This window comes from Chanodichthys erythropterus, chromosome 5 (assembly GCF_024489055.1).
Source record: "Chanodichthys erythropterus isolate Z2021 chromosome 5, ASM2448905v1, whole genome shotgun sequence".
NCBI classification, from domain to species: Eukaryota; Metazoa; Chordata; class Actinopteri; order Cypriniformes; family Xenocyprididae; genus Chanodichthys; species Chanodichthys erythropterus.
The window spans coordinates 16,221,414-16,244,639 of record NC_090225.1 but is presented as its reverse complement, the minus strand read 5'-3'; the positions used below and the strand labels follow the sequence as shown (position 1 = coordinate 16,244,639).

General features: G+C 37.4%; 2 protein-coding genes across 5 annotated transcripts in view; one reads left to right on the top strand and one right to left on the bottom strand.

Moving 5' to 3' along the window:
* bcl11aa (BCL11 transcription factor A a) overlaps positions 1–11,186 on the bottom strand; it is a 65,445-nt gene extending 54,259 nt beyond the window's left edge. The window contains exons 1-2 of one of the 3 annotated variants that reach the window (XM_067386301.1): positions 11,055–11,186; positions 2,259–2,399 (exon numbers count right to left, since the gene is read on the bottom strand). In XM_067386301.1, the coding sequence (XP_067242402.1) occupies positions 2,259–2,313 (55 nt within the window). In that variant the 5' untranslated portion in view covers positions 2,314–2,399; positions 11,055–11,186. Of the gene's footprint in view, positions 1–1,453; positions 1,594–2,258; positions 2,400–11,054 lie in introns of those variants that run through there. The other 2 variants (XM_067386303.1, XM_067386304.1) reach the window with 2 other exon arrangements.
* A 255-nt stretch (positions 11,187–11,441) lies between these two features.
* papolg (poly(A) polymerase gamma) lies at positions 11,442–22,726 on the top strand. 2 transcript variants are annotated; one of them, XM_067386300.1, is made up of 22 exons: positions 11,442–11,578; positions 12,203–12,370; positions 13,324–13,390; positions 13,490–13,571; positions 13,675–13,784; positions 13,871–13,924; positions 14,233–14,344; positions 15,795–15,884; positions 16,669–16,807; positions 16,966–17,038; positions 17,128–17,248; positions 17,330–17,414; positions 17,493–17,546; positions 17,730–17,849; positions 18,377–18,486; positions 19,569–19,690; positions 19,785–19,948; positions 20,451–20,560; positions 20,666–20,868; positions 20,982–21,062; positions 21,255–21,314; positions 21,386–22,726. In XM_067386300.1, exons 1-22 carry the CDS (start codon positions 11,562–11,564, stop codon positions 21,482–21,484), a joined length of 2,241 nt encoding a protein of 746 aa, XP_067242401.1. In that variant the 5' UTR covers positions 11,442–11,561; the 3' UTR covers positions 21,485–22,726. The 2 variants fall into 2 exon arrangements, with proteins under 2 accessions (XP_067242401.1, XP_067242400.1); XM_067386299.1 differs by having other exon boundaries at positions 20,448–20,560; positions 21,386–22,724.
* The last annotated feature ends 500 nt before the right edge of the window (positions 22,727–23,226 follow it).

Sequence of the window (23,226 nt, the reverse complement as noted above, 5' to 3'; positions counted from 1 at the left end):
TCCAGTTATGTGTGACTGTGATAAAACAGAGAGATAATCGATATATGCAAAACTTCAGTCATGACTTAATAATGCCGAGCGAGTATTAGCTTATAAAGTTACAAAATATATATTTCATTTCAAATGCGTCACAATAAAACAGCAGAATATATTCGACACTTAGTTTAGCTATAACAAGTATATACTTGTTTTACTATCGCAGCTGCCATCTAAAGATATCCGTATACATATGCATATTTTTGAATTATATTAAAGCAACTTTATACGACTGACCTTGTATAAATAAACAAAGATTCTGTAAATATGTTACAAAGGAACATTCGACAATTTTTTTTTAAAAAATTATAATAATAAGTTGGCTCAGAAAGTGTGGAAACTGTGGAAAGTGAATCACATTGAGTTTTCCCAACTGTTTTAAATTCCACTACACTCAGCGCAGGCGATAAAAATGATATTAAATTTTAAACTGTTTTTAAAACTAAGAATATATTTGTATATTTCAAATCGATTCAAATGTCTAAAATCAAAAGAAGCTTAATGCCACAAATTGGTAATATTTTCAAATAGTTCTCTGAAAAGTAGGCTATCTCTGTGTGTATGAACGTGGACCTTTAAAGCTGGGTTTGAATAAAATAATAAAAAGGTTTGCAATAACAGCTCCTTCGTTATAGTGTCTCTTTCACTTTACAAATAGCTGCCATCTGTGTAATTATGAATTAGATGGCAAAGTTTATCGTGATTGACATTTGGTCTATTTGTAGTACTGCCTGATCCTCCTTTGTTAGTTTACTTGATCTATTAAAAAAAATACAAGGTATAAAAATTCTACATGTCATGCCAGGTCAGGACGGGGTAAAAAAAAAAACTGTTACCAGTTCATATACAATACGTTTCGCTCTTGCTAACATATGGTCAAATATAGATAAAGATAGCGGTGAAACTGATCGGGTTCGAGTCTAGTTTATGATCGTCGTCTGCCCCCTAGCGGTGGTTTTCTGACACGTACAGCAGCAAGCAAGCACACGGAGTAACCCGCGCTGAGATCCCACAGCCTGTGTGTGGAAACCCAATAATGTCACACGATACTTTACAATGTTACAACAACTCGGGATTTGTGTCAAACATGTTTATCTAATAAAACGCGTACTAATGCTTTTGTAGCTGTACATGTGCGATATGAATAGGTAAATATCTAAAAGCCTAGAGCTAAAACGTTTTCGTTTCGTGGTCTTCCTGACAGCATTTTCAGGTCCACAAAATACGAAGTACACTATATTTACAAAAATGTAACTTACCACAGAACTTCAAGACATGTTACAGTGAAATAAATAATTCTAAGGATAATTCTAAGAATAGTAGCCTAGCAGTAGGCTACAAATGTAGCCAATGCTTTAAAAAACGAGCGATACACTTGTATCTTAAATAGTTGCATTACATTCAGGTTTCGTCTTACCTTTGCCACCGACATTTAAGACAAAATCAGGCCTACGTGAAATTGAATTTATCCTTGTAAATGCACTCAGAACGGCAAAGAGCGTAGCGTAAAATCGTCTCCTACTGCTTTTAAGCGAAAGCCCAAACGAGTAGATCAGAATCGCGTTTTCCTTCAAATGTAAGAAAAGCTTAAGATTAGAATTCAAACAGATTTTATATGCAGACGGGTTTCTCTGCGACGTTAGTCTCACACAGGCGACTATGCGTGCTCTATTTGCTGGCAGTGGGTAGTACGCGCACGCGGCGCTTGTAAACAGTCGGACACGAGATTTTTCCCAATCAAAATTCACTTCCACTCTTTGAAAATCTTCCAAAAATAGCGCGAGAGGGGGGAAATCCTGCCCAGAATCACAGACAGACAGCGTTACGGGACATTCCACGAGATGTGAGCTTAAATAAGCGAGAGAAAGCAAGCGTGCATATACCCACCACAGTCCGGTATATGTGAGCGCTTGCTCTTAAGTGGTCAAAGCGACTAGGGCACGAGAGCCAAGACATATGCGCCTAAACACAGAGTCGGCACGAACTTCTCCAAGTATAGCGATGGAAAGCAAACTTTTCTGGCATTTCGGCGGACGAAGGTGCGCGTAAAGGCATTTCAGAGATGGGAGCGCTCTCTTCTCTAAAGTCCACTTGATCTGCGCTGTCCAGTGTCCAGTGTGTCTTCGCTGAGAATTACGCTCCTCTCCAGCAACTCAACACTACAGAACGGAGCCAAAAACAGGTAAACGGAACGGGCACAACATATATTTGTCTTTACTTACGCGAAAAATCCCGTTTGCTTAAGTGCTGGGGTTTGCCTTGCTTGCGGCGAGACATGGTGGTTGGTGGTGGCTTTCAGCTCGGTTCACATCGGGAGAGCCGGGTTAGAAGGGAGACTCCAGAGAAAATATCTTCATCAATGCCTTTGACATCCAAAATAAATTAGAAATAATACAAAGATGGCGCAGGGAAGATGGATTGTGGGATAGCCGTCATGGCTTTTTTGAAAAGAGAGAGAGAGAGATGAAAAAATGGCAAAAGCCCCCCTGAGCTGCAAGTTCAAGTGCGGACGTGACGTCCCTGCGAACTTGAACGTCAGGAGATGGATGGACATAGACATACAGAACATGGGCAGGGCAAAGCCGTGGAGTGGGAGGAGGGAGTGGAAATAACAAAACCAATGGACACTCATTAGGGGCTGGACATGAAAAATAGACCCGAAGAAGCCAATGGACAGAAAGATCAGGGGGCCGGACAAGAGGCGAGAGAGAGAGAGCGAGAGACACGCACACACAGAAAGAGAGAGAGGGGGGAGATATGCTTAATGAAAGCAATGTGCGCTGCTGCGGCGTGTGTGTGTGTGTGTGTGTGTGTGCGCGCGCGCGCGCGAGCGAGCGCTGGGGGTGGACGCAGGAAAACAGAGCACGAAAAGCCAATGGACAGGAGATTCAAGGGGGCCGGACATGCTATATATACAAAGAGAGGGGAGAGGGACCTCGCATATAAGGTTTCCTAGTGGACACTGATGGTGCTTCAAACACAGTCACTCAACTCCTGGTCAAACAGTCAGAGGTAGCGCGCAAGCTGCTTTTCGGCGAGACACGATCGGGTTGCATGAACAGGACAGACAGGTTCCGAGTCGGGGCATGTGGGTTCAACCGCCGCGTGCGCTGCCACATTCCTCCAGAACAGAAGCCCAGAAAAACTTAAGGGACATCATCACGTAGAGCGGGATAGGATACTAGCTCGCGCGCTTTGCGAGCGATGTAGGTGGGACTTAAATACTACAAGAGTGTAATTGTAAAAATATAACAACACACTGACGAATAGATTGTGGGAGCAGCCCACTAGAAAGAAAGGGGACGGGGTAATAACTTTCAGATGTGTTCAGATTATAGAGAATGGCGACTGGGAGGAGGAGGGGGGTGTCAGTAAACCGCCGCGTGGATTTAGAAATATAAAGATGCTGTAAACAGCGCCGATGCATCTGAAATTAAAGAGACATGAAGCGTATAAGCGAACGCGATGACAAGCTAGTTCAATGCATGAGGTGGGAGGAAGAGAGAGACACCCCTGCGAACTAGTAGAAGTACGACTAGACTATAGCGACTGCTCCAGAGACTCAAAGCAGAGGCTGCGTGAACAAGTGACAGTCTGCGGGGAAAAGGCACAATTCAATAGGGAACCGATCGGAACTGAATTCGAATGCTGGAGATAATACGTGACCCGTGAGCGAGCGAGCGAGCGAGTGAGTCAAACTGCTTTGCAGGCTTATGCGCTGACATCTTTGTTTCTGGACCAAGACTGATCGCTGTGTTCGGTGCGTGTGTGTGGGGCTTTTCTTTTTCTTTTTTTCCTCGGCGCGAGGTGTCAGCTCTTTACGCGAAAGTTAAGACAGGTTTGCGCTGGCTAAAAAGGTCAACTCTGCGCGAGGGCTATCTGGGAATGCCAATGGATCCGATGCTTTTCAGGTCATTGTTCTCAACAAGTGCATATGATTAAAAGCACCGCATCGATCTGAATTTTGTATATAAAGCCTTTGATTTAGTTTCAGCGCACTATTCTCCAGCATGCACAAAGAGAGCTAGCTACATTTACAGCAATTTAAAACAATAACAACATGTAATTATTTTAAACAAATAACTATATGGGCTATTCTAAGAAACATGGATTCTTGGGTTGGCTATATGATTATTTGCATAAAAGCTAAGCTATAAAACAGGGTTTCTGGGTAATAAAAAGTAACATAACTTAAGCGAAAAACACTTTTTGTCTCTAACTAGGACCTTTATTTTTAAGTGTCTAATATTTCTGCGATCGTGCAGCGTGATTGACAGAAATGCACCACGGATTCCTTTAGGACCTCTCCTTTAGGGATCGTGCTCTGTATTTCATGCGTCCCACAGAAGGATTGCATTGTTAAACCACGCTCTAAATATTTCGTTAAAAATTACATTGTCGAAATTAACTTAAAAGTTGTGGGAAATAGCCTGAGGTTTGTTGAAACCGTGATTATATTATGAAAACTTAGTTTGCATGCCATTTTCCTCACTAATTCACCCCGCGCGTGAATAGCAAATATTGGTCTGGAAACAGCGTTTACTTTTGACTGATCGATCGTTGTATAGGTTTTGCTGGACGTTCATGCACTTCAGTAGCACTAACCATGGCACCTGCCCACTCAGGCCATTGGCTAATGGACCGCCTTTTTTTCTTCTTCTTCTTCTTCTTTTTTTTTTTTTTTTTTTTTTTTTTACTTTTCTTGAAAGTCTGTCCCGGACATTGATCAGCGCAAACGGAGCGTTTACACCTCCTTCAGGAATGGAAGCTATCAGACAGCAACAAAACGCCGCGTACAAACAGAATCTCAATATGTAAATGACAATGCGACTGATCCCATCATAAATCAGCCAGACGTTAAATGCATTGCAATATCCATCTCTCCAATGCACGGTCAGGCGCGTACAGAAAAAGTGCTTTTGTGTGAGAGAGTGACAGAGGAAGCGATTGGAAATGAGAGTGAGAGGAAAGTGCGACGACAGATTCATGCTTAAAATAACGTTTCAGCTCAATGCGCGAGGCCCTGTGGATGACACAAAAACCAGATTACCAAACCTATGACTGTTGCTATAAGATCACTTTATTAAAATGCTGCCTTCTTTCACTATTTAATACAATAAATACTGGTCCATAGGTCAGAGAAGGAAAAACAAGACAGTTAAATTTCTGTTGGCCATGTGCTTGCCTTCCACGGGTAGTGGCTCAAGGAAATTGACTGACTGGCCCCTTGGGCACATTTTAATATATGGAAATGACCGAGGGCTTATGCGATAAATCAACGCCCAACGCCCTGTTCATGCTTCACTCCTCTCATTTTCCCACTAGCTCTGGCAATTCATCAGCAGATCTGTTTTCCTGCAACTGTTGTCCAGCGCTGATGTCATGTTGAAAGAGGGGCTTTATTGGCATCTATGGTTTACCAGAGAGATTAGCACTGAGTAAAAACCGTCGCGTGCAGTTTGTGTGCGCATGAGAGAGAGTGTGTGTGTGTGTGTGTGTGTGTGTGTGCGCGCGCTAGTGCTTTGCCTAACTTTATCTGTAAAGACCTTTCAGGATAGATATGCTCATTATGTGTCTTTCTGGTTGTATCTTATTTATTATTACAACAGTAGGTATTTCGCATGTATTCCAATTGCAAACGTGACAGATTTCAGGCAATATTCCAATACATTATCTTGCCAAATTTATTAAAACTTCGATTTTAATGCTCAAAGAGCAGCTGTCACTGGTTATTGAGCATTTTATAGGTAAACAAAGTGTCTGGTAAACACGACTAGTACACTAATTCGTGTTATTTAGTGCTAAACAAACTAATATGCAAAAGAAAAAGAAAATGTGTGCATCCTTCTGGGTTAGATATTGTTTTGTTAATTCCATACTCCATAAAATTGTTTATTTATTATTTTTTTCTATTTTGTTATATCAATTGCAAAGTTTTTTATTATTGCACAATTTCTTTTCCTATTTAAAAAAAAGTGCACATTTACTCTTATGGAAACTTTCTTAAGCGATTAAAGTGCAGATATGTTACTAAGAATTGAGCCACGTTTTACTGTTTTAATTCAAATACAGAGACAATGGCAAATTGAAATAAAAAAGTAAACAAAAAAAATGCTTGCCATATTATTTATTTGCCCGTTTTGTTTACCATATGTAGCATATGCTCTCCATACTCTCTGGTTCAAAGAGATTTTTGTGTATGCCTAAAGTAGAGTTTGGACTGATGTACATATAGAGAGTGAATGCCATGCACTGACCCACCTGGATGGAAATAAATCGCTTTTCTTGATAGTTCTAAATTAAATGACATGTATCTCTCAGATATGGATGTAATCATGATATTATCCTCTTACGCATTCCTCTGGGACAGGCTCTGCGAATCGCAGTTGAGTAATTAACCATGTAAAATGTCACTAGGAAAAGCGAGCATTATTAACGAAATTATTTTGTCTCCGTCCATTCTCTTCCAAAGCATATTTCATTCGCACAAAAGACCCTAAAATTAAGCACAGAAACCTCCACAAAAGACAATGGTGCAAACAACATGTCTTCATTTGTCCAGTGTAGCAAAGACGAATATATATTTGACACAATAAATCAGACTGACCGTAAGATGAATAGGCCTTGTGGTGTCGACTGTGAAAGGCTTTGAGCACCTTAAGTCTACATATCCCACTGAATGTAAGTTTTACCTCAAAGGACGGAGAGAGGCGAAATGGGAATGCTCTTAAAATCCCTGGTAAGTCAAGTCTTCCCTTCTTTAAGGAATTTTAAGCTTCAGCAGTTCAGGCACATTCGCAGACTGAAAATTAATATTAATGGCTAGATTTCACAATGTGGCATTATCACACCGAGCGATGGGTGGGCATGCCATCTGGGTTTTGGCAGGTATTAGATATAATCAAAGGGATTACGTCTCTGTGGGCGAAATTATAAACGTGAGTACTGGTTCTTCTGCAAAAAGCAACGGCGTGTGAGTGAAAGAGAGAAAATCTGATTACCCCTAAGAGTCGACTAGCCTACATGTGGACACATGCTGTAAGATAAAGACTACAATTATTGTATTAAAAAGCGCTTTAATAGAACAAAAGACAAAGTGAAACACATCCTTGAAATATTGTTGCGTAATCGTTGTTATTTCAAGGTGACGCGCTTCACAAGTTCATGCCAGTCGGTGTTTATATACTGTTAATCTTACATTAATATGATGATGAATGGAAGCACTGTAGTCGTTTATCTGTTGAGTTAAGACTTTCGTTTATGTTCATGTTCAAGTTCTTCCTCACATAAGAGATGCTGCTTAAGGTAAAATGTGTGAAACGGTAAGGTAGAGGGGATATTCAACACATACACGCAGGCCGACAAAAAACGACAAACAAAGCTCACATGTCCTTTTGCATCACAGTAAGCGAGTGTCCAATCCACAAGGATACATTGCTGCCGTATTTCCTCCAATTAGTTATCAATGACATCGAAGAAATAAACGTTTTTACAATAACCCGTGTTGTTAACACTGGTACATTACATAAGATATAGGCTTAAATAAGTTAAATGACTTTGTCTGTAATGTGCAAAATGCAACAAAATAAACAGGATAAGCATGTCATTATTAATAATAAAAGTGAATTATATGGCCTAAGCGGGATAAAAGGGTAAACATTGGAGTCATTAAAGAGGTTACTGATGGTCGACATGATTCGCGGAGTTTGGGAGATGCAGAGCTTAAAGCAATGTGTCGTGTTCCAGGCTCCCTCTGGTGTTCAGAATGATGAGGACATGGAATTTCTCTCGTCTTGACAAAAAGAAATTAACGTACTGAGAGAAGTGAATGACTTGATTTTATAACATATTAGATTAAACACAACTGAGTAAAAAATATATATATATATATAAATATATATAAACAACTTTTACACGATATACGTTTGGGATTTAAAACTGAAATCAGGTTCTTCATTAAACTGTGAAGCTTTTTTTCCTCATTTTTGAAATACTTTTTTAGGTGAGTTACTTGTAAAGAATGGTTTGCTATTTAATTGCACAGCTGGCTAATTCTATTTATTATAGGCTATTTGTTAAAGCTAAACGCACTGCAGTGTGACGATATATTGTGGAGAAGGTCGTAACGGTTTAGGCTTATTACAATTATTATTGTTTTTGTTCTTCACAAAGAGGAGAATGATAATGTTTAGTTATAATAAGACGTGAAAATTAAAAGGTCCCAGTTATAACATTTTCGTATGAAAGATTTCTTGAAGCTTTTTTTAATATTTTAGACATCAATTCAGCATATCGTCCAAAACAAGGCAAGCATTAAAGAATCTCTCCTAAATTTTGTCATTACAACGCGTCTTGTATTAAGCATTAATTGCACTGCATTGCATTGTTTTTTCATGCCTCCAACGACAGCCTTAAAATGAAGAATCTCGACCACCTGAACTATTAAACATGATCAGTCAGTTTAGTTATATACAAAGAACGAAAATTCAAATATCATAAATGAGAGATGCAATGTATTTGCAAATAATAAGTTGGTCCGAATATCTTTGCCACTTACATCCAGCAATAATTTGGCAAGTTGACTGAATTGATTTCACTTTAATCAGACTGAGGAATTCTGGTCGTTATAATTGCTTCAGAACCATGGACAGCGACCACACGAAATCAACTCTTGCCACACAAACTCTGCCATTAAATGAGCTAAACACGGGAGACATTCTCAGGAAACACATTGGTTTCACGGCTCACGATACTGCTGAAGAGTTTACCTTTATACCATATAGCGGGATGACCAGCTAAAAATAACAATATCTTTCTGCTTAATAAATGCTTTCCTGCAGACTCTACACTGAGGCTATGTTGCATAGCCTACATTCCTTGGTTAAGAGAATGAGGAACACGTTCAGCTGTTTGCAAGAAAAGAAAAGAAAAGAAAAGAAAAGAAAAGAAAAAAGAAATGGAAATCATAACAGGCTTCACTCTGTGAGTAAAGAAGTGTTGTGTTGCCATGTTGAAATACAGAATTAAAGACAATGGTTCCTATTATAATATTGTCTTGTATCGTATTTCATTTATCTCATGTTCATTTACTTCAAAGTGATTTTGTGTAATGTTTCATTTATTCAGTGTCATTGTTCATTCATTTTCTTTGTAAATGCGGTTCCGACCATCTAAAATAAAAGTGTTCTTGAAATGTTTTTGAAAATAAATATAATAATTGAAATTTGAAATGGTGTTTAAAATATTAAAGACATAATTAATAAAGAAAATGTCGTTGTGCGGGTCGTTTCTTAGTCTTAAATTAGCCAATAACATACATAGCCATAAAAACGCATTAAAGTCAGAATTTATACAATCGACTGCAACATTGGAGGACAACATTACACTAGCTACATAAGAATGGTGAAATGTTGATTTTGAAGGAAAAGTGTGTGAAAACACAGTGAAATATAACAGAATGTGAATGAGAGCACATGCAGCAGAAAGCTTGATTAGCTGTGCGGCTTTTCTACACATTTAATACAAGATCCAGTATAAACATCATTTGGAGCGTTATAACTCAACAACTATTTTTTAACGATAGAATTTTAGATTTTTTTAGTCTTCAAGTCACTGGAACACAGTTGTTATTAATTTGTAATATTATCATGTATAAAACTTTGGAATATTATATAAAATACATTTTTCCATTATTATTTATTTCATTCAACTATCTAATCTGTCGTCAATTCGTGAATGGTATAAAAAAATCTTGCACTATAAAGTGAAATAGAATACAGCAAAAGTGTCATTCTATGTTAAAAAATAAATAAATAGGCTAATGCATCCATACACTAAGTATGCAGGCTGATACATTATGGTGACAACGTGCAAAACATAACATATACCACAACAAAACAGTAAAATAACTCTCAAGCAACATTTTCTGTTCTGGGTTTCATTAGCGAGCTGCTGGACGTCATCACGCCATGGCATAGAGCCACTAGATGGTGCTGTGGATAAGCGATTACGCACGGCACACTAATTCTTTGGAGCTATCCTGCCAAAGCCTAGCTTGTGTGTAATCGATTCAATCACAACATATGCTAAAGCTCGAATCTAACTAAAACTATTACTACATCAAATGGAGTAGATACAGCCTTTAAATTGTTCGTAAATAAATGTAGGGGTTTTCCAACTGGGGTACGGGGACCCCCAAGAGACCTCAAGGGAGTGGTAGCGAGCCTGTGAAAACGTTTAGAGTAAATAAATAAATAAAGTACAAATAAATAAATAGAAATAAGATCAAAATAAATAGCTAAATAAAATAATAAAGTAGATCAAGTAAAATATAGGCTACTAAAAAAATAATGCAAATGAGATTCAAATAAATGCAATTATTAGAAATAAATACATGATTACAATACATTGATTTATTTTAAAAATGATTAAAATAATAACGAAGATTAAAATAAATAAATTAGATAAACAGGCTAATAATGCAACTAAATAAAAACTTAATATTTTACACATATTATATTTATAATATTAAATAATTTATCACAGTATAAAATGTTTATACAACAAAAAAAATAAAGCTTGCTTTTAAATGATGGTGGTCCCCAACACAAGCATATTTGGGGGTCTGGGAAGCCTGAGCCCCTCAGAAGGAAGGTTGTTAAGACTTATGAGTCTGAAAGGGAATTTAAAGCCATTTCCAAACTATTTAAAATCTTTAACTTCACCGTGAAGTCTTCACGGTACATAAAAAAATTAAGCAGGCCACAGGCAGTACATGCCTCCAAAATTACAGATATCTGATTTATAACATAGACAAAATGTATCCTAGTCAATAGGGCTATAAGAGACTGACAATATTATAAACAGTAAGAACTTATTTCTGCCAAAGGGGTTAAAACCTACTAAATATAGGGGAGTAGACCCTATGAGGGCCTATTTTTCCACAGAAGGACATTTATGCTACTTATTTCTGTTCTGCATTACTTCGTTTCATTGGGTTTGTTGTACTATGTACTTACGCAGCGTTGGTCACGTGATTCTGCCTGTTCATCGTTTGTTTAAAGAATTGTTTGTCCAGGCTAGTGACGGTGGAAATGTTCAGTAGCTTTTTGGTAACAAAAAAACTTAAAATAATGTCTATACAAATGTCAATATTTTGATATTTGACTTATAAACCCACTGTGATATAATATCCAGCCGAATAACAACAAGCCCCGATCTCCTCAGGATTCCTACTTTTTACCAGAGAGTGCAGATTTTCTTCAATAACATAAAAAATGACAGTGTTTGATAGTCGTATCGCACGCTGCTCAGCTCGTTCTAGTCCAATAAAATCGTGATTGATATTTGAAAACATTCATCTGCTGGTGTCAGGGGCGCAGAGCATGTCGGGAGATGTCTGTCCGGTGGGCGCCATATTGGAGCAACAACTATTGTTATAAATTGAGACGGGGCTGCTGCTGGCTGAGTTTACATGTTTTCTGCGCGTTTGTTCTGAAAATATTTGGATATTTCTACGCAGGGTCATGAAAGAGATGTCAACGTAAGTGTCCCATGCCTCACAGTGATATTAGTAGGGTAAACGGGGTAGTTGTTGATGAAAAATGCCATGCTAGGCTAGTTTAGCCAGTTTATTAAGATAACGGTCAGAGAATGCAGACTGTAGCTGATAAGCGGCCTGAATGTGTGTTTTTAATTTTATAAATGCATACATTGCAGTGGTTAAATACACGTGTGTTTTAGACGGTTGCATTTAAACAAAGTATTTTGGTGGTGTTGGCCAAGTAACGTTAATCTTGTCTTTGTTTACAAATGCACGGTTCTTCCAGCGCTTGTTTACGTTTCTTAAAACGAAGCGCATTTGAATATTTTGAAAGTACAATATGATCTGACATTGTTTATATTAATTTAAGTATATATATATATGAATTTCTAGATGGCATTTGTCGTGCAGTCATTTCCGTCTTTATACGCATTACTTATTGTATATTGTATTTTGAGCTGTCATATCTCATGATTAGAGCACCCCTTCATTTTTTAAAAAAGCCTTTAGGGTTTTTTTTTTTTTTTGTTGTTGATTTGTTATTAATCTTAATATTTAGTGTATCTACATTGCAGAATGACCCTATTATTATTGTCGTCGTCATCATTATGTCATCATTTGCAGGACTGGTGACAGTACGCTTGGCGGGCAGCAGCCTCGGAAACATTATGGCATCACATCTTCAATCAGCCTGGCCTTTCCCAGAGAGATAGACCATATCTACACTCAAAAGCTCACTGAGGCTATGAAACCATTTGGGGTGTTTGAGGGTGAAGATGAACTCAATCACAGGTGAGGGATTACATTTATGTAATTTTCCAGTGGTTAGAGACAGGGGTTTCGGCATTGCAGACTGACACATATTTGTTGCTGTCTATTGCTACCCTTTTTGTTGCTATCAGTCTAGTGTCTTTGATGAAAGTACAAACATAAACCTTTGAAGCAACTTTACAGTCAACATATCTGGAGATATGTGTATATGCAAAATGTTCTTTATTGGTTATGGTCTTTGAGATTGTGATGTGATTGTGTCAGCTTTTTTTATTACTTTTGACACAGTCCAACAATCAACCCAATCTAGCCCTTAAATGTACTCTTTCTTCATGTTACTTGCATCCAGATATCTGCTCAAGTTTGTCAGATGATGCAAAACATTTAGTTAAAACTACAGATTGCATTTTTGTGTCCCTAACCACTTGCAGTTGGATCGACAGAGAGGCCTTGAATGGCAACAAGCCCAGTGCATTATAGGTGTTGAAGTTTCATAGTCATGTAGCATATACCTTTTTGTACCTTCATAGACAGCCAAGTTATATTTTTTTAACTGTAAGCAGGCTCTAAAGAGAGTACCTATTAAAAGTTATTGCGCCAATGCGTCGTTTGAAGACCTGATTTCAAGAGAAGATTTGATTACTCGATTTCTCACAACATGGCGCTTTATCTTACATGAAAGCAAAAACTAGATAAAATATTGCAATCTTGCCATTCCTTGGGACACTTTACTCACTTTAATTAAAACATGAGATAATAAGAAATTGCACAAATTGTTCACGTTACAGATTTTTGCATGCACACAATTTTGAACTTCTATCGATTTTACATCGTTTGATTTGTTGCTGGTTAAGTGTAAAATCCTTTGGCTTGTATTTAAATATTAGCCGTATAATTTGCCTTCTACAAACTAGTTTTTGCACAGTGTCTTGTATGTTTGTGATGACTATGAGAGATGTTTGTTGTCTGTATAGGCTTGCTGTTCTTGGGAAGCTGAATTCATTTGTGAAGGAGTGGATTGCAGAAATCAGTGAATCAAAGGTAATTAATACTATAGGTCTCTTGGCCTGTTCCATCACATCACTTGTTCTCAAGAAGTTACATGATGAGTCGCTTTTTAAAATCTCTTTTGCCTCACAGAACCTTCCACCGTCGGCAGTAGCGAATGTTGGTGGCAAAATCTTTACTTTTGGGTCATATAGGTTGGGAGTGCACACAAAAGGTATATTTAATATGCTTGCTTGTATTGTAAAGAAATGGAATGACCTTAAAAGGCTTTCTTTTAAGTTTGCATATCAACTTTTTTTTTTTTTTTTTTTCTTTAGGTGCTGATATAGATGCTTTGTGTGTTGCCCCACGTCATGTGGAAAGAACTGACTTTTTTTCATCTTTCTTTGAAAAACTAAAACGGCATGATGAGATTAAGGATCTACGGGTGAGTACCTTTTCCATTACTCATAATTTCTACCTCTGCCACTGCTTTAAGAGTGACCTTTTATCTTGTGTATGATTCCTGTTTAGGCTGTGGAGGATGCATTTGTGCCAGTGATCAAATTCAAGTTTGATGGCATTGAGGTAAAGCATTTGTTCATTTGTTTATGATTAGAGATGCACTGATGTATCAGCCGCCGATATTTATCAGGCAATTTTTGATCAATTTACAACCATCGGCATATCGGCCATAGCATGAAAAAGGCTGATTTAACAAACCAATGGTTTATTAATTAACTGCGTGAAGGCACTGAGCTGTATAATGTCTGTTGCATAATCCAACGTTTTTCTCTAGGTGTTGGCCATAAAATCCTATCGGTGCATCCCTATTTATGATATAAGCCTGGTTGATATTTTATATTGTAACCCCCATTTCTTTACTCTCCCCCCAGATTGATCTGCTGTTTGCCAGGCTTGCTCTACAGTCTATTCCTGATAACCTGGACCTGAGAGGAGACTCTCTCCTCAGAAACTTGGACATCAGATGCATTCGCAGTCTAAATGGTAATACTCTCCAAGATTTTATGATTTAAATGTCACATGTACAATCCAATTTGTAGTGATCGACCGATATATTAATTTTTTTTTTTTTTTAAAGCACTGGTAATTGTGTCTGATAACCAATATGCAGAACCGATATTTATTTACTGTTATACTTCTGTTTTTGACACGATTACAACACCACTGAACTGAACAAACTATTTTATTTATAACAATCGCTCCTGCATTGCATAGAAAACAAAACAAATCTTATTTATACACCAATAAATGGAGGAGTCTAAGAAAAGTGCAAAAAATAAAAAAGTGCACTGTTACTGAACTGTTTTTGTTGAAAATTATTAGTCTTTCATGTTAATTTTAATCTTATTACAAAAATTATTTTATTTATAAAAGGCATCAGCAGCAACACTAATGTTAACAATAAGCAAAATAAATGTAGAATGTCTGTTTTCAAATGGAGAAAATAAATTGAAGACAGGAGTCATATCAACTTTGCAGAAATGTAAAACGATTTAGTAGATTTATAAGCTGTTTAATAGTGTTTAAAAGAGTGAAGAATAACTCGCTGAATAATGTTAAATAACTGAAAAATATTCTCTAGAATATTGGAATATAACAAACAAAACATCTTATTTTATTGCATTTCTCAACTGGTATGTTATATCAGAATTGTTGTTTTTGTCATTCTAGATTATGAAATATCTGCTGACAAAGTGCTGTTTATCTATGCATTTACACAGAACTATACTCAAACTGTGATCGCTCGCGGAGATAATCAATAATGAATTTCCATAGAGTTGCTTTTACTTGGATGTTTACTAGCAGATTAATAGTTACATAGTAAAAGTTTATATAATTATGGTGTTTTAAACAAGTTGTTAAAAGTTACATGCAGTGGCCGTGCTGGTGAATTTCCTGAGCATCAACCCGCTGAGCGAACAGCAAAATGCAGACGACTTCACAAGACTAATGATGAGCATAGACAACAGAGAGAGAATTAAATTTAGCACTTTTATTTCCAACATGTGCTCATTAATGGCTGTATTATTTAATTCATGCAAAGTTACATCTTTATTGGGAAAGGACTTAACGGATTATCTTACGTGACTCTGTGAGCTTGTCTATATTTCGTATAGCTGTGTAAACCAGCTACATTTCAGGCATTTATGTAACGAGTCTAATTTGTGCATTAATGGATATGTTAAATAAAGTTTACTAATTACAGCAAAGCAGTACGCCATTGTCTCTCTCCCCTCAGATGCGCTGTAATGGCGATCCTGTGCACAATTCTCAAAACAACCACAAGATGGCGCCGTTTATTAAATCCAATTTTACAAACCCGATATCCGATTATGGTAAAAGGCTTAAATTTCAGGGAAAATATCGGTAAATTTATATATCGGTCGATCTCTAATTTGTCTGTTATTTCATAGATTTACCTTTTGTTTTGCAGGTTGCCGTGTTACAGATGAGATCCTGTATTTGGTGCCTAATAAAGAGAATTTCAGATTAACATTGAGAGCGATTAAATTGTGGGCCAAACGTAAGTGTGTGATTTGAAAGCTTGCCTTTTGAGACTTTTTTTTTTTTTGATTAGAGTAGCGAAGGACAGAAATGATGGGGAGAAGAAGAGGGTGAAATGGGACAAGGAAAGAAATTGCTTCACACTCATGAGTACCACAGAACAATGTGTCCTAGCATGTTAACCACTAGTTTCTGATGTCTGGTTTGAAATTGAAACTTCTGTTCTTTTGTTCTAAATCTTGGATTTATGGAAGCTTGTTTCCGCCATGAAATAAAGTATTTGCAAATACTTTAAAAAAAGTTTATATCTCACAATTCTGACCTTTTTTTTCCTCAGAATTGCGAGATACAAACTCATAATTGCGAGTTTTAAAATCAGAATTGCGTGATATAAAATCGCAATTGTGAGGGGACATAAGTCAGAATTTAGTTTTTATGTCACAAATGTGACTTTTTTTTTTTTCTTCTCAGAATTGTGAGATATAAACTCGCAATTGCATGTTAGGTCCAATTGTGAGGGGGAAAAAGGGATTTTTTTTTTCTCAGATTTACAAGTTTATATCGCACAATTCAGCAAAACTCACAATTGCATGTTATAGACTCGCAATTCTGAGTTTCTTTTCTTGTGAGTTTATCTCGCAATTCTGAGAAAAACGTCAGAATTGCGTGATATAAACTCACAATTGCGAGAATAAACTTTATCATGCAATTCTGACTTTATAACTTGCAATTGCTAAAAGCATGTTAAGAATGCAAATCGCTGACCTATATGATGTTTCTTTTTGGTAATCTTTTTCATTCAGGCCGTGGAATCTATTCCAACATGCTAGGCTTTCTGGGTGGAGTGTCCTGGGCTATGCTGGTGGCCAGAACATGTCAGCTCTACCCAAATGCTGTTGCCGCCACTCTTGTGCACAAGTTCTTTCTGGTCTTCTCTAAATGGTGAAGTCACAGCTCATGTGGTTCATTTGGTGGAACTGAAACCTCATGTATTGTGTGGTGTTAATGTTTAGTTCATATCCCGTAGTAATGGAATGTCCATTGCTTCCCCGCTCCCCCCTCATCTCTTCACTGCATATTCATTCTTTTTACTTCTTCAGGGAATGGCCAAACCCAGTGCTTTTAAAACAACCTGAAGACAGCAATTTGAATCTGCCCGTCTGGGATCCACGGGTATTCTTATATTCATTCTATACAGTTTTTCCAGGCTTTTTAAGCATTTTCTGATTTCACCATACCATCTGTTGTTGTTTTACTTTCAGGTGAATCCATCAGACAGGTATCACCTGATGCCAATCATCACACCTGCATACCCACAACAGAACTCTACCTACAACGTGTCTACTTCCACACGCACCATCATGAGTGAAGAGTTCAAGAATGGTATGTAATGTAAATCAAAGCAGGTCTTTATTGGCCATCTCCCTTGACCATTGCTCATGTTTCAAATTTTTCTGTTTTAAGGTCTCACTGTTACAGATGAAATTCTTCAGGGTAAAGCTGACTGGTCCAAGTTGTTTGAACCTCCCAACTTTTTCCAGAAGTACAAGTAAGTGGATATCCATAATGTCATATCAGAGATCAGTTCCGGTAAAGATACAATTTAATGTTGGTTTGTTTGTTGCAGGCATTACATTGTCCTTACTGCCAGTGCATCCACTGAGGAAAACCATCTTGAGTGGTAAAAGCTTAGGAAAATTCATTTCTTGCTTTTCTTGTATATGCAAAAATTGTTCTAATTTTAATTGGTCTTAGTAAAAAGGACATTTAGTTTGGCTTACTTATATGGGTTTGTACTAAAATGTTTTCATTCTTCAATTTCCACATTTTCACTCTTCAAGTAATGATGTTCTGGCCTCTACAGGATTGGACTGGTGGAGTCAAAGATAAGAGTGTTGGTTGGAAATTTGGAGCGCAATGAGTACATCACTCTTGCCCATGTCAACCCACAGTCTTTTCCCGGGTCAAAAGAGAACCGCAATGAGTAAGTAACAGATAGGTGGGTGGCGTGAACAAAAAATTAGCTAGGTATGAGTAATTTAATAACAGTAATGGTATTTCACGAAATAGTGTTTGTTTTTGTTTTCTTTGTAGGGTTAAAGTCTTGTATTCTTTCATAGTGAAAATGGTCTGCATTTCAAATAAACATGTAGTACCATTTCTGCATAACCTAAAGAATTAAATTTTTACAACTTACAAGTAAAAGGTTTTTACTGTCATTTTTCGTTTTTTATTTGGAATTTGTTGGACGCACATCAAAATATAAGATTTTATCATAATGAGTGCCTCTGGTAAAAGACCAAATCTTTGAACATAAGGTAATGATTCCTGTAAATGCAAAGCAGTCCTGCACAGATTTATATCTATATCTTTATATCCAGCTTTAATCACCATTAATCACCATTTGATAATGCCCATATTTATTTTGCTGATATCTAATGGCCTCTATATACAGACTACTTAATAGAAATTAAAAAACTGTTCATAAATTTGCACACTGCTTTTTCACAGGAATGAATTTGTTTCCATGTGGTTTATTGGAATCAGCTTCAAAAAACTGGACAATTCTGATTGTGTGAATATTGACTTGACCTACGACATCCAGTCCTTCACAGATACTGGTAAGCTGCTCAGCCTTCTGTTTTCCTCCATTGTTTTTGTTTGTTTGTTTTTTGTTTTGTTTTTTTATATGTAGCTGAGGACACTTGGGGTCTTTTAAAGGTGCCATCGAATTGAAAATTGAATTTACCTCTGCATAGTTGAATAACAAGAGTTCAGTACATGGAAATGACATACAGTGAGTCTCAAACTCCACTGTTTCCTCCTCCTTGTGTAAATCTCATTTGTTTAAAAGACCTCTGAAGAACAGGCAAATCTCAACATAACACTGACTGTTACGTAACAGTCAGGGTGTACGCCCCCAATATTTGCATATGCCAGCCCATGATCGAGGCATTAGACAAGGGCAGCCAGTATTAACGTCTGGATCTGTGCACAGCTGAATCATCAGACTAGGTAAGCAAACAAGGATAACAGTGAAAAATGGCAGATGGAGCGATAATAACTGACATGATCCATGATAACATGATATTTTTAGTGATATTTGTAAATTGCCTTTCTTAATGTTTCATTAGCATGTTGCTAATGTACGGTTAAATGTGGTTAAAGTTACCATCGTTTCTTACTGTATTCACGGAGATGAGAGCCGTCGCTATTTTCATTTTTAAACACTTGCAGTCTGTATAATTCATAAACACAACTTCATTCTTTATAAATCTCTCCAACAGTGTAGCATTAGCCGTTAGCCACGGAGCATAGCCTCAAACTCATTCAAAAATCAAATGTAAACATCCAAATAAACACTGTACTTACGCGATTAGACATGCTGCATGACGAACACTTTGTAAAGATCCATTTTGAGGGTTATATTAGCTGTGTGAACTTTGTTTATGCAATGATAGAGTCGAGAGCTCAGGAGGGGGCGGAGAGCGCGAGCAATTAAAGGGGCCGCAGCCTGAATCGGTGCATTTCTAATTATGCCTCAAAATAGGCAGTTAAAAAAATTAATTTAAAAAAAATCTGTGGGGTATTTTGAGCTGCAACTTCACAGACACATTCAGGGGACACCTTAGACTTATATTACATCTTGTAAAAAAAACGTTCGATGACACCTTTAATGTCTAAAAGCTGGATTTCATTGTAGTTTATAGGCAGGCTAGCAACATCAACATGCTGAAGGATGGCATGACTATTGAGGCCACACATGTGAAGAAGAAACAGTTGCATCATTACCTGCCTCCTGAACTTGTTCAGAGGAAGAAGAAGGTAAAACCACATAGTCTTATAGTGTTTACAGTAATGATCAATGCTATTGGTCTCTAAAGAAGCTATATATGTATCTTATCCCGCTTTTTGGCAGAGTTTGGGAGATATAAACCGGAGCTCAAATGGTGGTGGGTCGAAGCGCTGCTCATTGGATAGCAGTCAGCTGGACAGCTCCAGGGACACAGACATCGGCACCCCGTTCAGCTCGCCAACACCAGTCAGCAATCCATGCCCGCCTGTCGCCACACCTGAAGACAGGTAGTGTCACTGATTGGGATGAAATATTTGTGATTTACTGTACCTGATTTAGCTGGTTTACATCAAAGGTTTCTAGGGGATTTCTGAAAGATTGTGAGATTTTAAGTGAATACCAAATATCTGCCCAAGGGACTGAAATGGCATTTTCAATTTAAAGTATCACACTTTACTGCCAGCAGGCTCTTAAGAGGTCTAGGTGTTGAAAGAGAAAACAAGAATTAGATATTACTCTTCTCCTGCTTCAGTGCACACATTTCAAATGTCACAAATTGCAGGTTGTTGTTTTTTGTGGTCAAGCTAATTTTATAACCTCATTCTCAAGCACAAGAAATATGAAAATATATGTTAGCTGTAGTGTCAAAATGCTGTTATTTAAATTAACTTATTTACAATTACCTATGTTAGTTATGTTGACAGTGGGTTTTTTCTTACCCTTCTGCTTCTGAATGAACATTTATCTTTTATCTTATTATTCCCTTTTTTCTTTTTTCCTGGTCAGTAGTATCAGCCCATCCAGTCATCCAGTCCTTGTATTCATGGACAGCCCACCAACATCAGAACTGTCTCCTCCAAAACCAGAACAGGGAATGTCCATACCAGTCATCGGCTCCAGTAAGCTAACTTGTTCCTGTTTTTCTATTGGGGAAACACATTTGTTGGTGTTTTTGTAAGCTACATTTATTCTGATTCCACTCACCTAGTACTTTCTCTTTTCAGAGCCCATCGCTACTCCAGTTGCCAAGCCTCCAACACCTCCAACTGGCAACACCATTCCTACAGTGGTGGGCCGCAGTGTGATACCACGCATTACCTCTTCCTCCCCTAGCCCAACTGACCTGCCCAACAGTGTCAATGGAGCACCAAAGAGACCTCACTCTCCATCTCTGGAGGATCCACCTAAGAGGCACAAAGACACAGAGGTCTCACAAAGCTCTTTATTTGCATATGTTATACCATTCACATGCAAAAAACAGGCCAAGTTTTACAAAAATTCAAGCATACCTTAATGTGAATGTAAACTCTTTTGCTTTAGGTGTTTTCTGATGACTCTGCTTTTAAAGAACCGTACCCTCCAACTAGCAATGGCGTGGATGGTGAAGATGGGCAAACAGTGGTGAGTGCTTTTTTTTTTTTATTATTTTTTTTTTATTCATGTTTATTGCATTAGCCACAGGTATAAACCACAATTGGATCATTTCACTAGAACCGAAACTGTTTTTTTACATCAACACAATAAGACGTCACGCAATGTTTGTGCAAAAACCAGTTTGCTGAAAAATAAAACTAAAAAAACTCTTTGACACAGGAGGGTCTTGCAGCAACCAAACCTATGCCAATACCAACAATTGATACATCAAGATCACAGGTAATTGACATGCAATATCATAATTTGATGTTGAAATTGAAATTATTTTTGATTAGTCTTTGTGTTTTCAGAGACTACCCAGTAAAGAGCTTCCGGATGCATCTTCCCCAATCCCCACAAACAACCTCCGTGTGATTAAAAATTCAATCAGGCTCACTCTCAACCGATAACAGTGAGCTATCTACAGGTGACATGAATTGTTACTGTTGCTGTTTTTTTTCCCCCTCCCTTTTCTTGAGCATTTGTCTACACAGGTTTTCCCTTAAAGAGTTGGAACCACACTTGTGTGACAGCAGTGCTGCTTTTAAACTGCTACTGATATTTGGCTGGTCTTCCTGCTTGTTACAGAGTTAGTGTAAAGTTTTGATTTTTTTTTTTTTTTTTTTTTTTTTTTTTTTTTTTTTCCTTACTGTGTCAGAATGCTTGCTTAGACATCTATTTGAGCTTTTGAAACAACCTGTACAGTAGATGTAGTTTGTAAATAACTTTAAAAATCATTGTTAGTCTTTCTATGCCACCTTAATGTAGTTTTTATTAACAAAAAAATTTGAAAAAAAAATTGTCCTGTTTGTCACTGTAAATGAGATTCTTTGTTTGTCCAAAGGTTTTCCTTGCAGTCTTTTTGTAATCGCTGTATTGGTTCTGGTACAGTTTCTGGGAGGACCTTTTTTTGTGGGGTGCGAGTGTGTAGATGGACCAGCATTACTAAAAACCAATCCCAAACGCTGCTGCCACTCCATAGTTTCATTATCAGCTCAGAACAAAAGAACAGTATTAGATCTGAGGTTTGTTGGGCCAACATTTCAAAGCAGGTTTGGTTTTACAGTGAGTTTGCTAAATGATAAACGAGTCAGTGTTGGTTTTGCGTGTGCATGTGCATGATTGTAATTCCCTGTGTCTAGGGTGTCACCCCCTGCGCCTCCCATGGAGGTCTGAATGGCAGTGTCTCCTGAACTTTAAGAACAGAGACTAATGAGATTTCTGCCCACTTTCCATAATTTTTCTTTTTTCTTTTTTTTTCTTCTCCACTCTCCGTTCCACAACCTACTGTCCTGCCCTGTTGGGGTGTACAGAGAACATGGGATTACTATCCATTTTGGGGTTTCTTAACATTTTATTTATTTGTACCATTATAATTTTTTATATCACAGGTATTGCAGTTTGACATCTTTTTCTTCTAGAAATTCATTTCATCGCTCAGTTTGAATCTTCCTGTTACCTTTTAGGACAATTTCAAAAAAAAAAAAAATCTACTTGTCATATTCTTTTTGTAGGGCAAAAGTTGTATTTGAAAGGGTATTTTTGTATGTAATGTAAACTGCCTTCTTTACATTGAGAACATAAAATTCACAAAACCCCAAATGGCTCCTGTCTTTTTTTTTTTCATAACGATCTTGTTCATGACAGCGATCATTTCAAAGAGAAAACGGGACATATACTCTTTACATGCTGTGTAGATTATCAAGTTGTAAGTAATGGTGTCATTGCTTGAGATGACATCACCGCCTATGGGCGATCCCTGTGACGTACATCTTACTAGTGAAGTTGTAAACGTTCATGTTGCGTTGACCACTATTCCTCATATAGGTCATTAACTAATAAGCTGCGAATAACTATATGGGTAAACATTTTTGTTATTGACAGTTTAGAGTCAAAGCGTAAATTCTCTCGAAGTTTTTCTTTCTCTGTTGTTGGAAATAAACTTCCTTGTTCATGGGAGATTCCCACTGCGTGCAGGGGATTACCCTCAACATGAGTTGATCAGTTGCGTGAACTTTAGTAAATACAAGCGTCAAGAGGCGTCCATTTTAATGAATAATATGATCATAATACTTGTCATTCAATCTCTTTAAAAATGCCCACTGAGTTAATTTGTCAGAATAATGGTCATGTTCGTTTTGGGTTTTTTTTC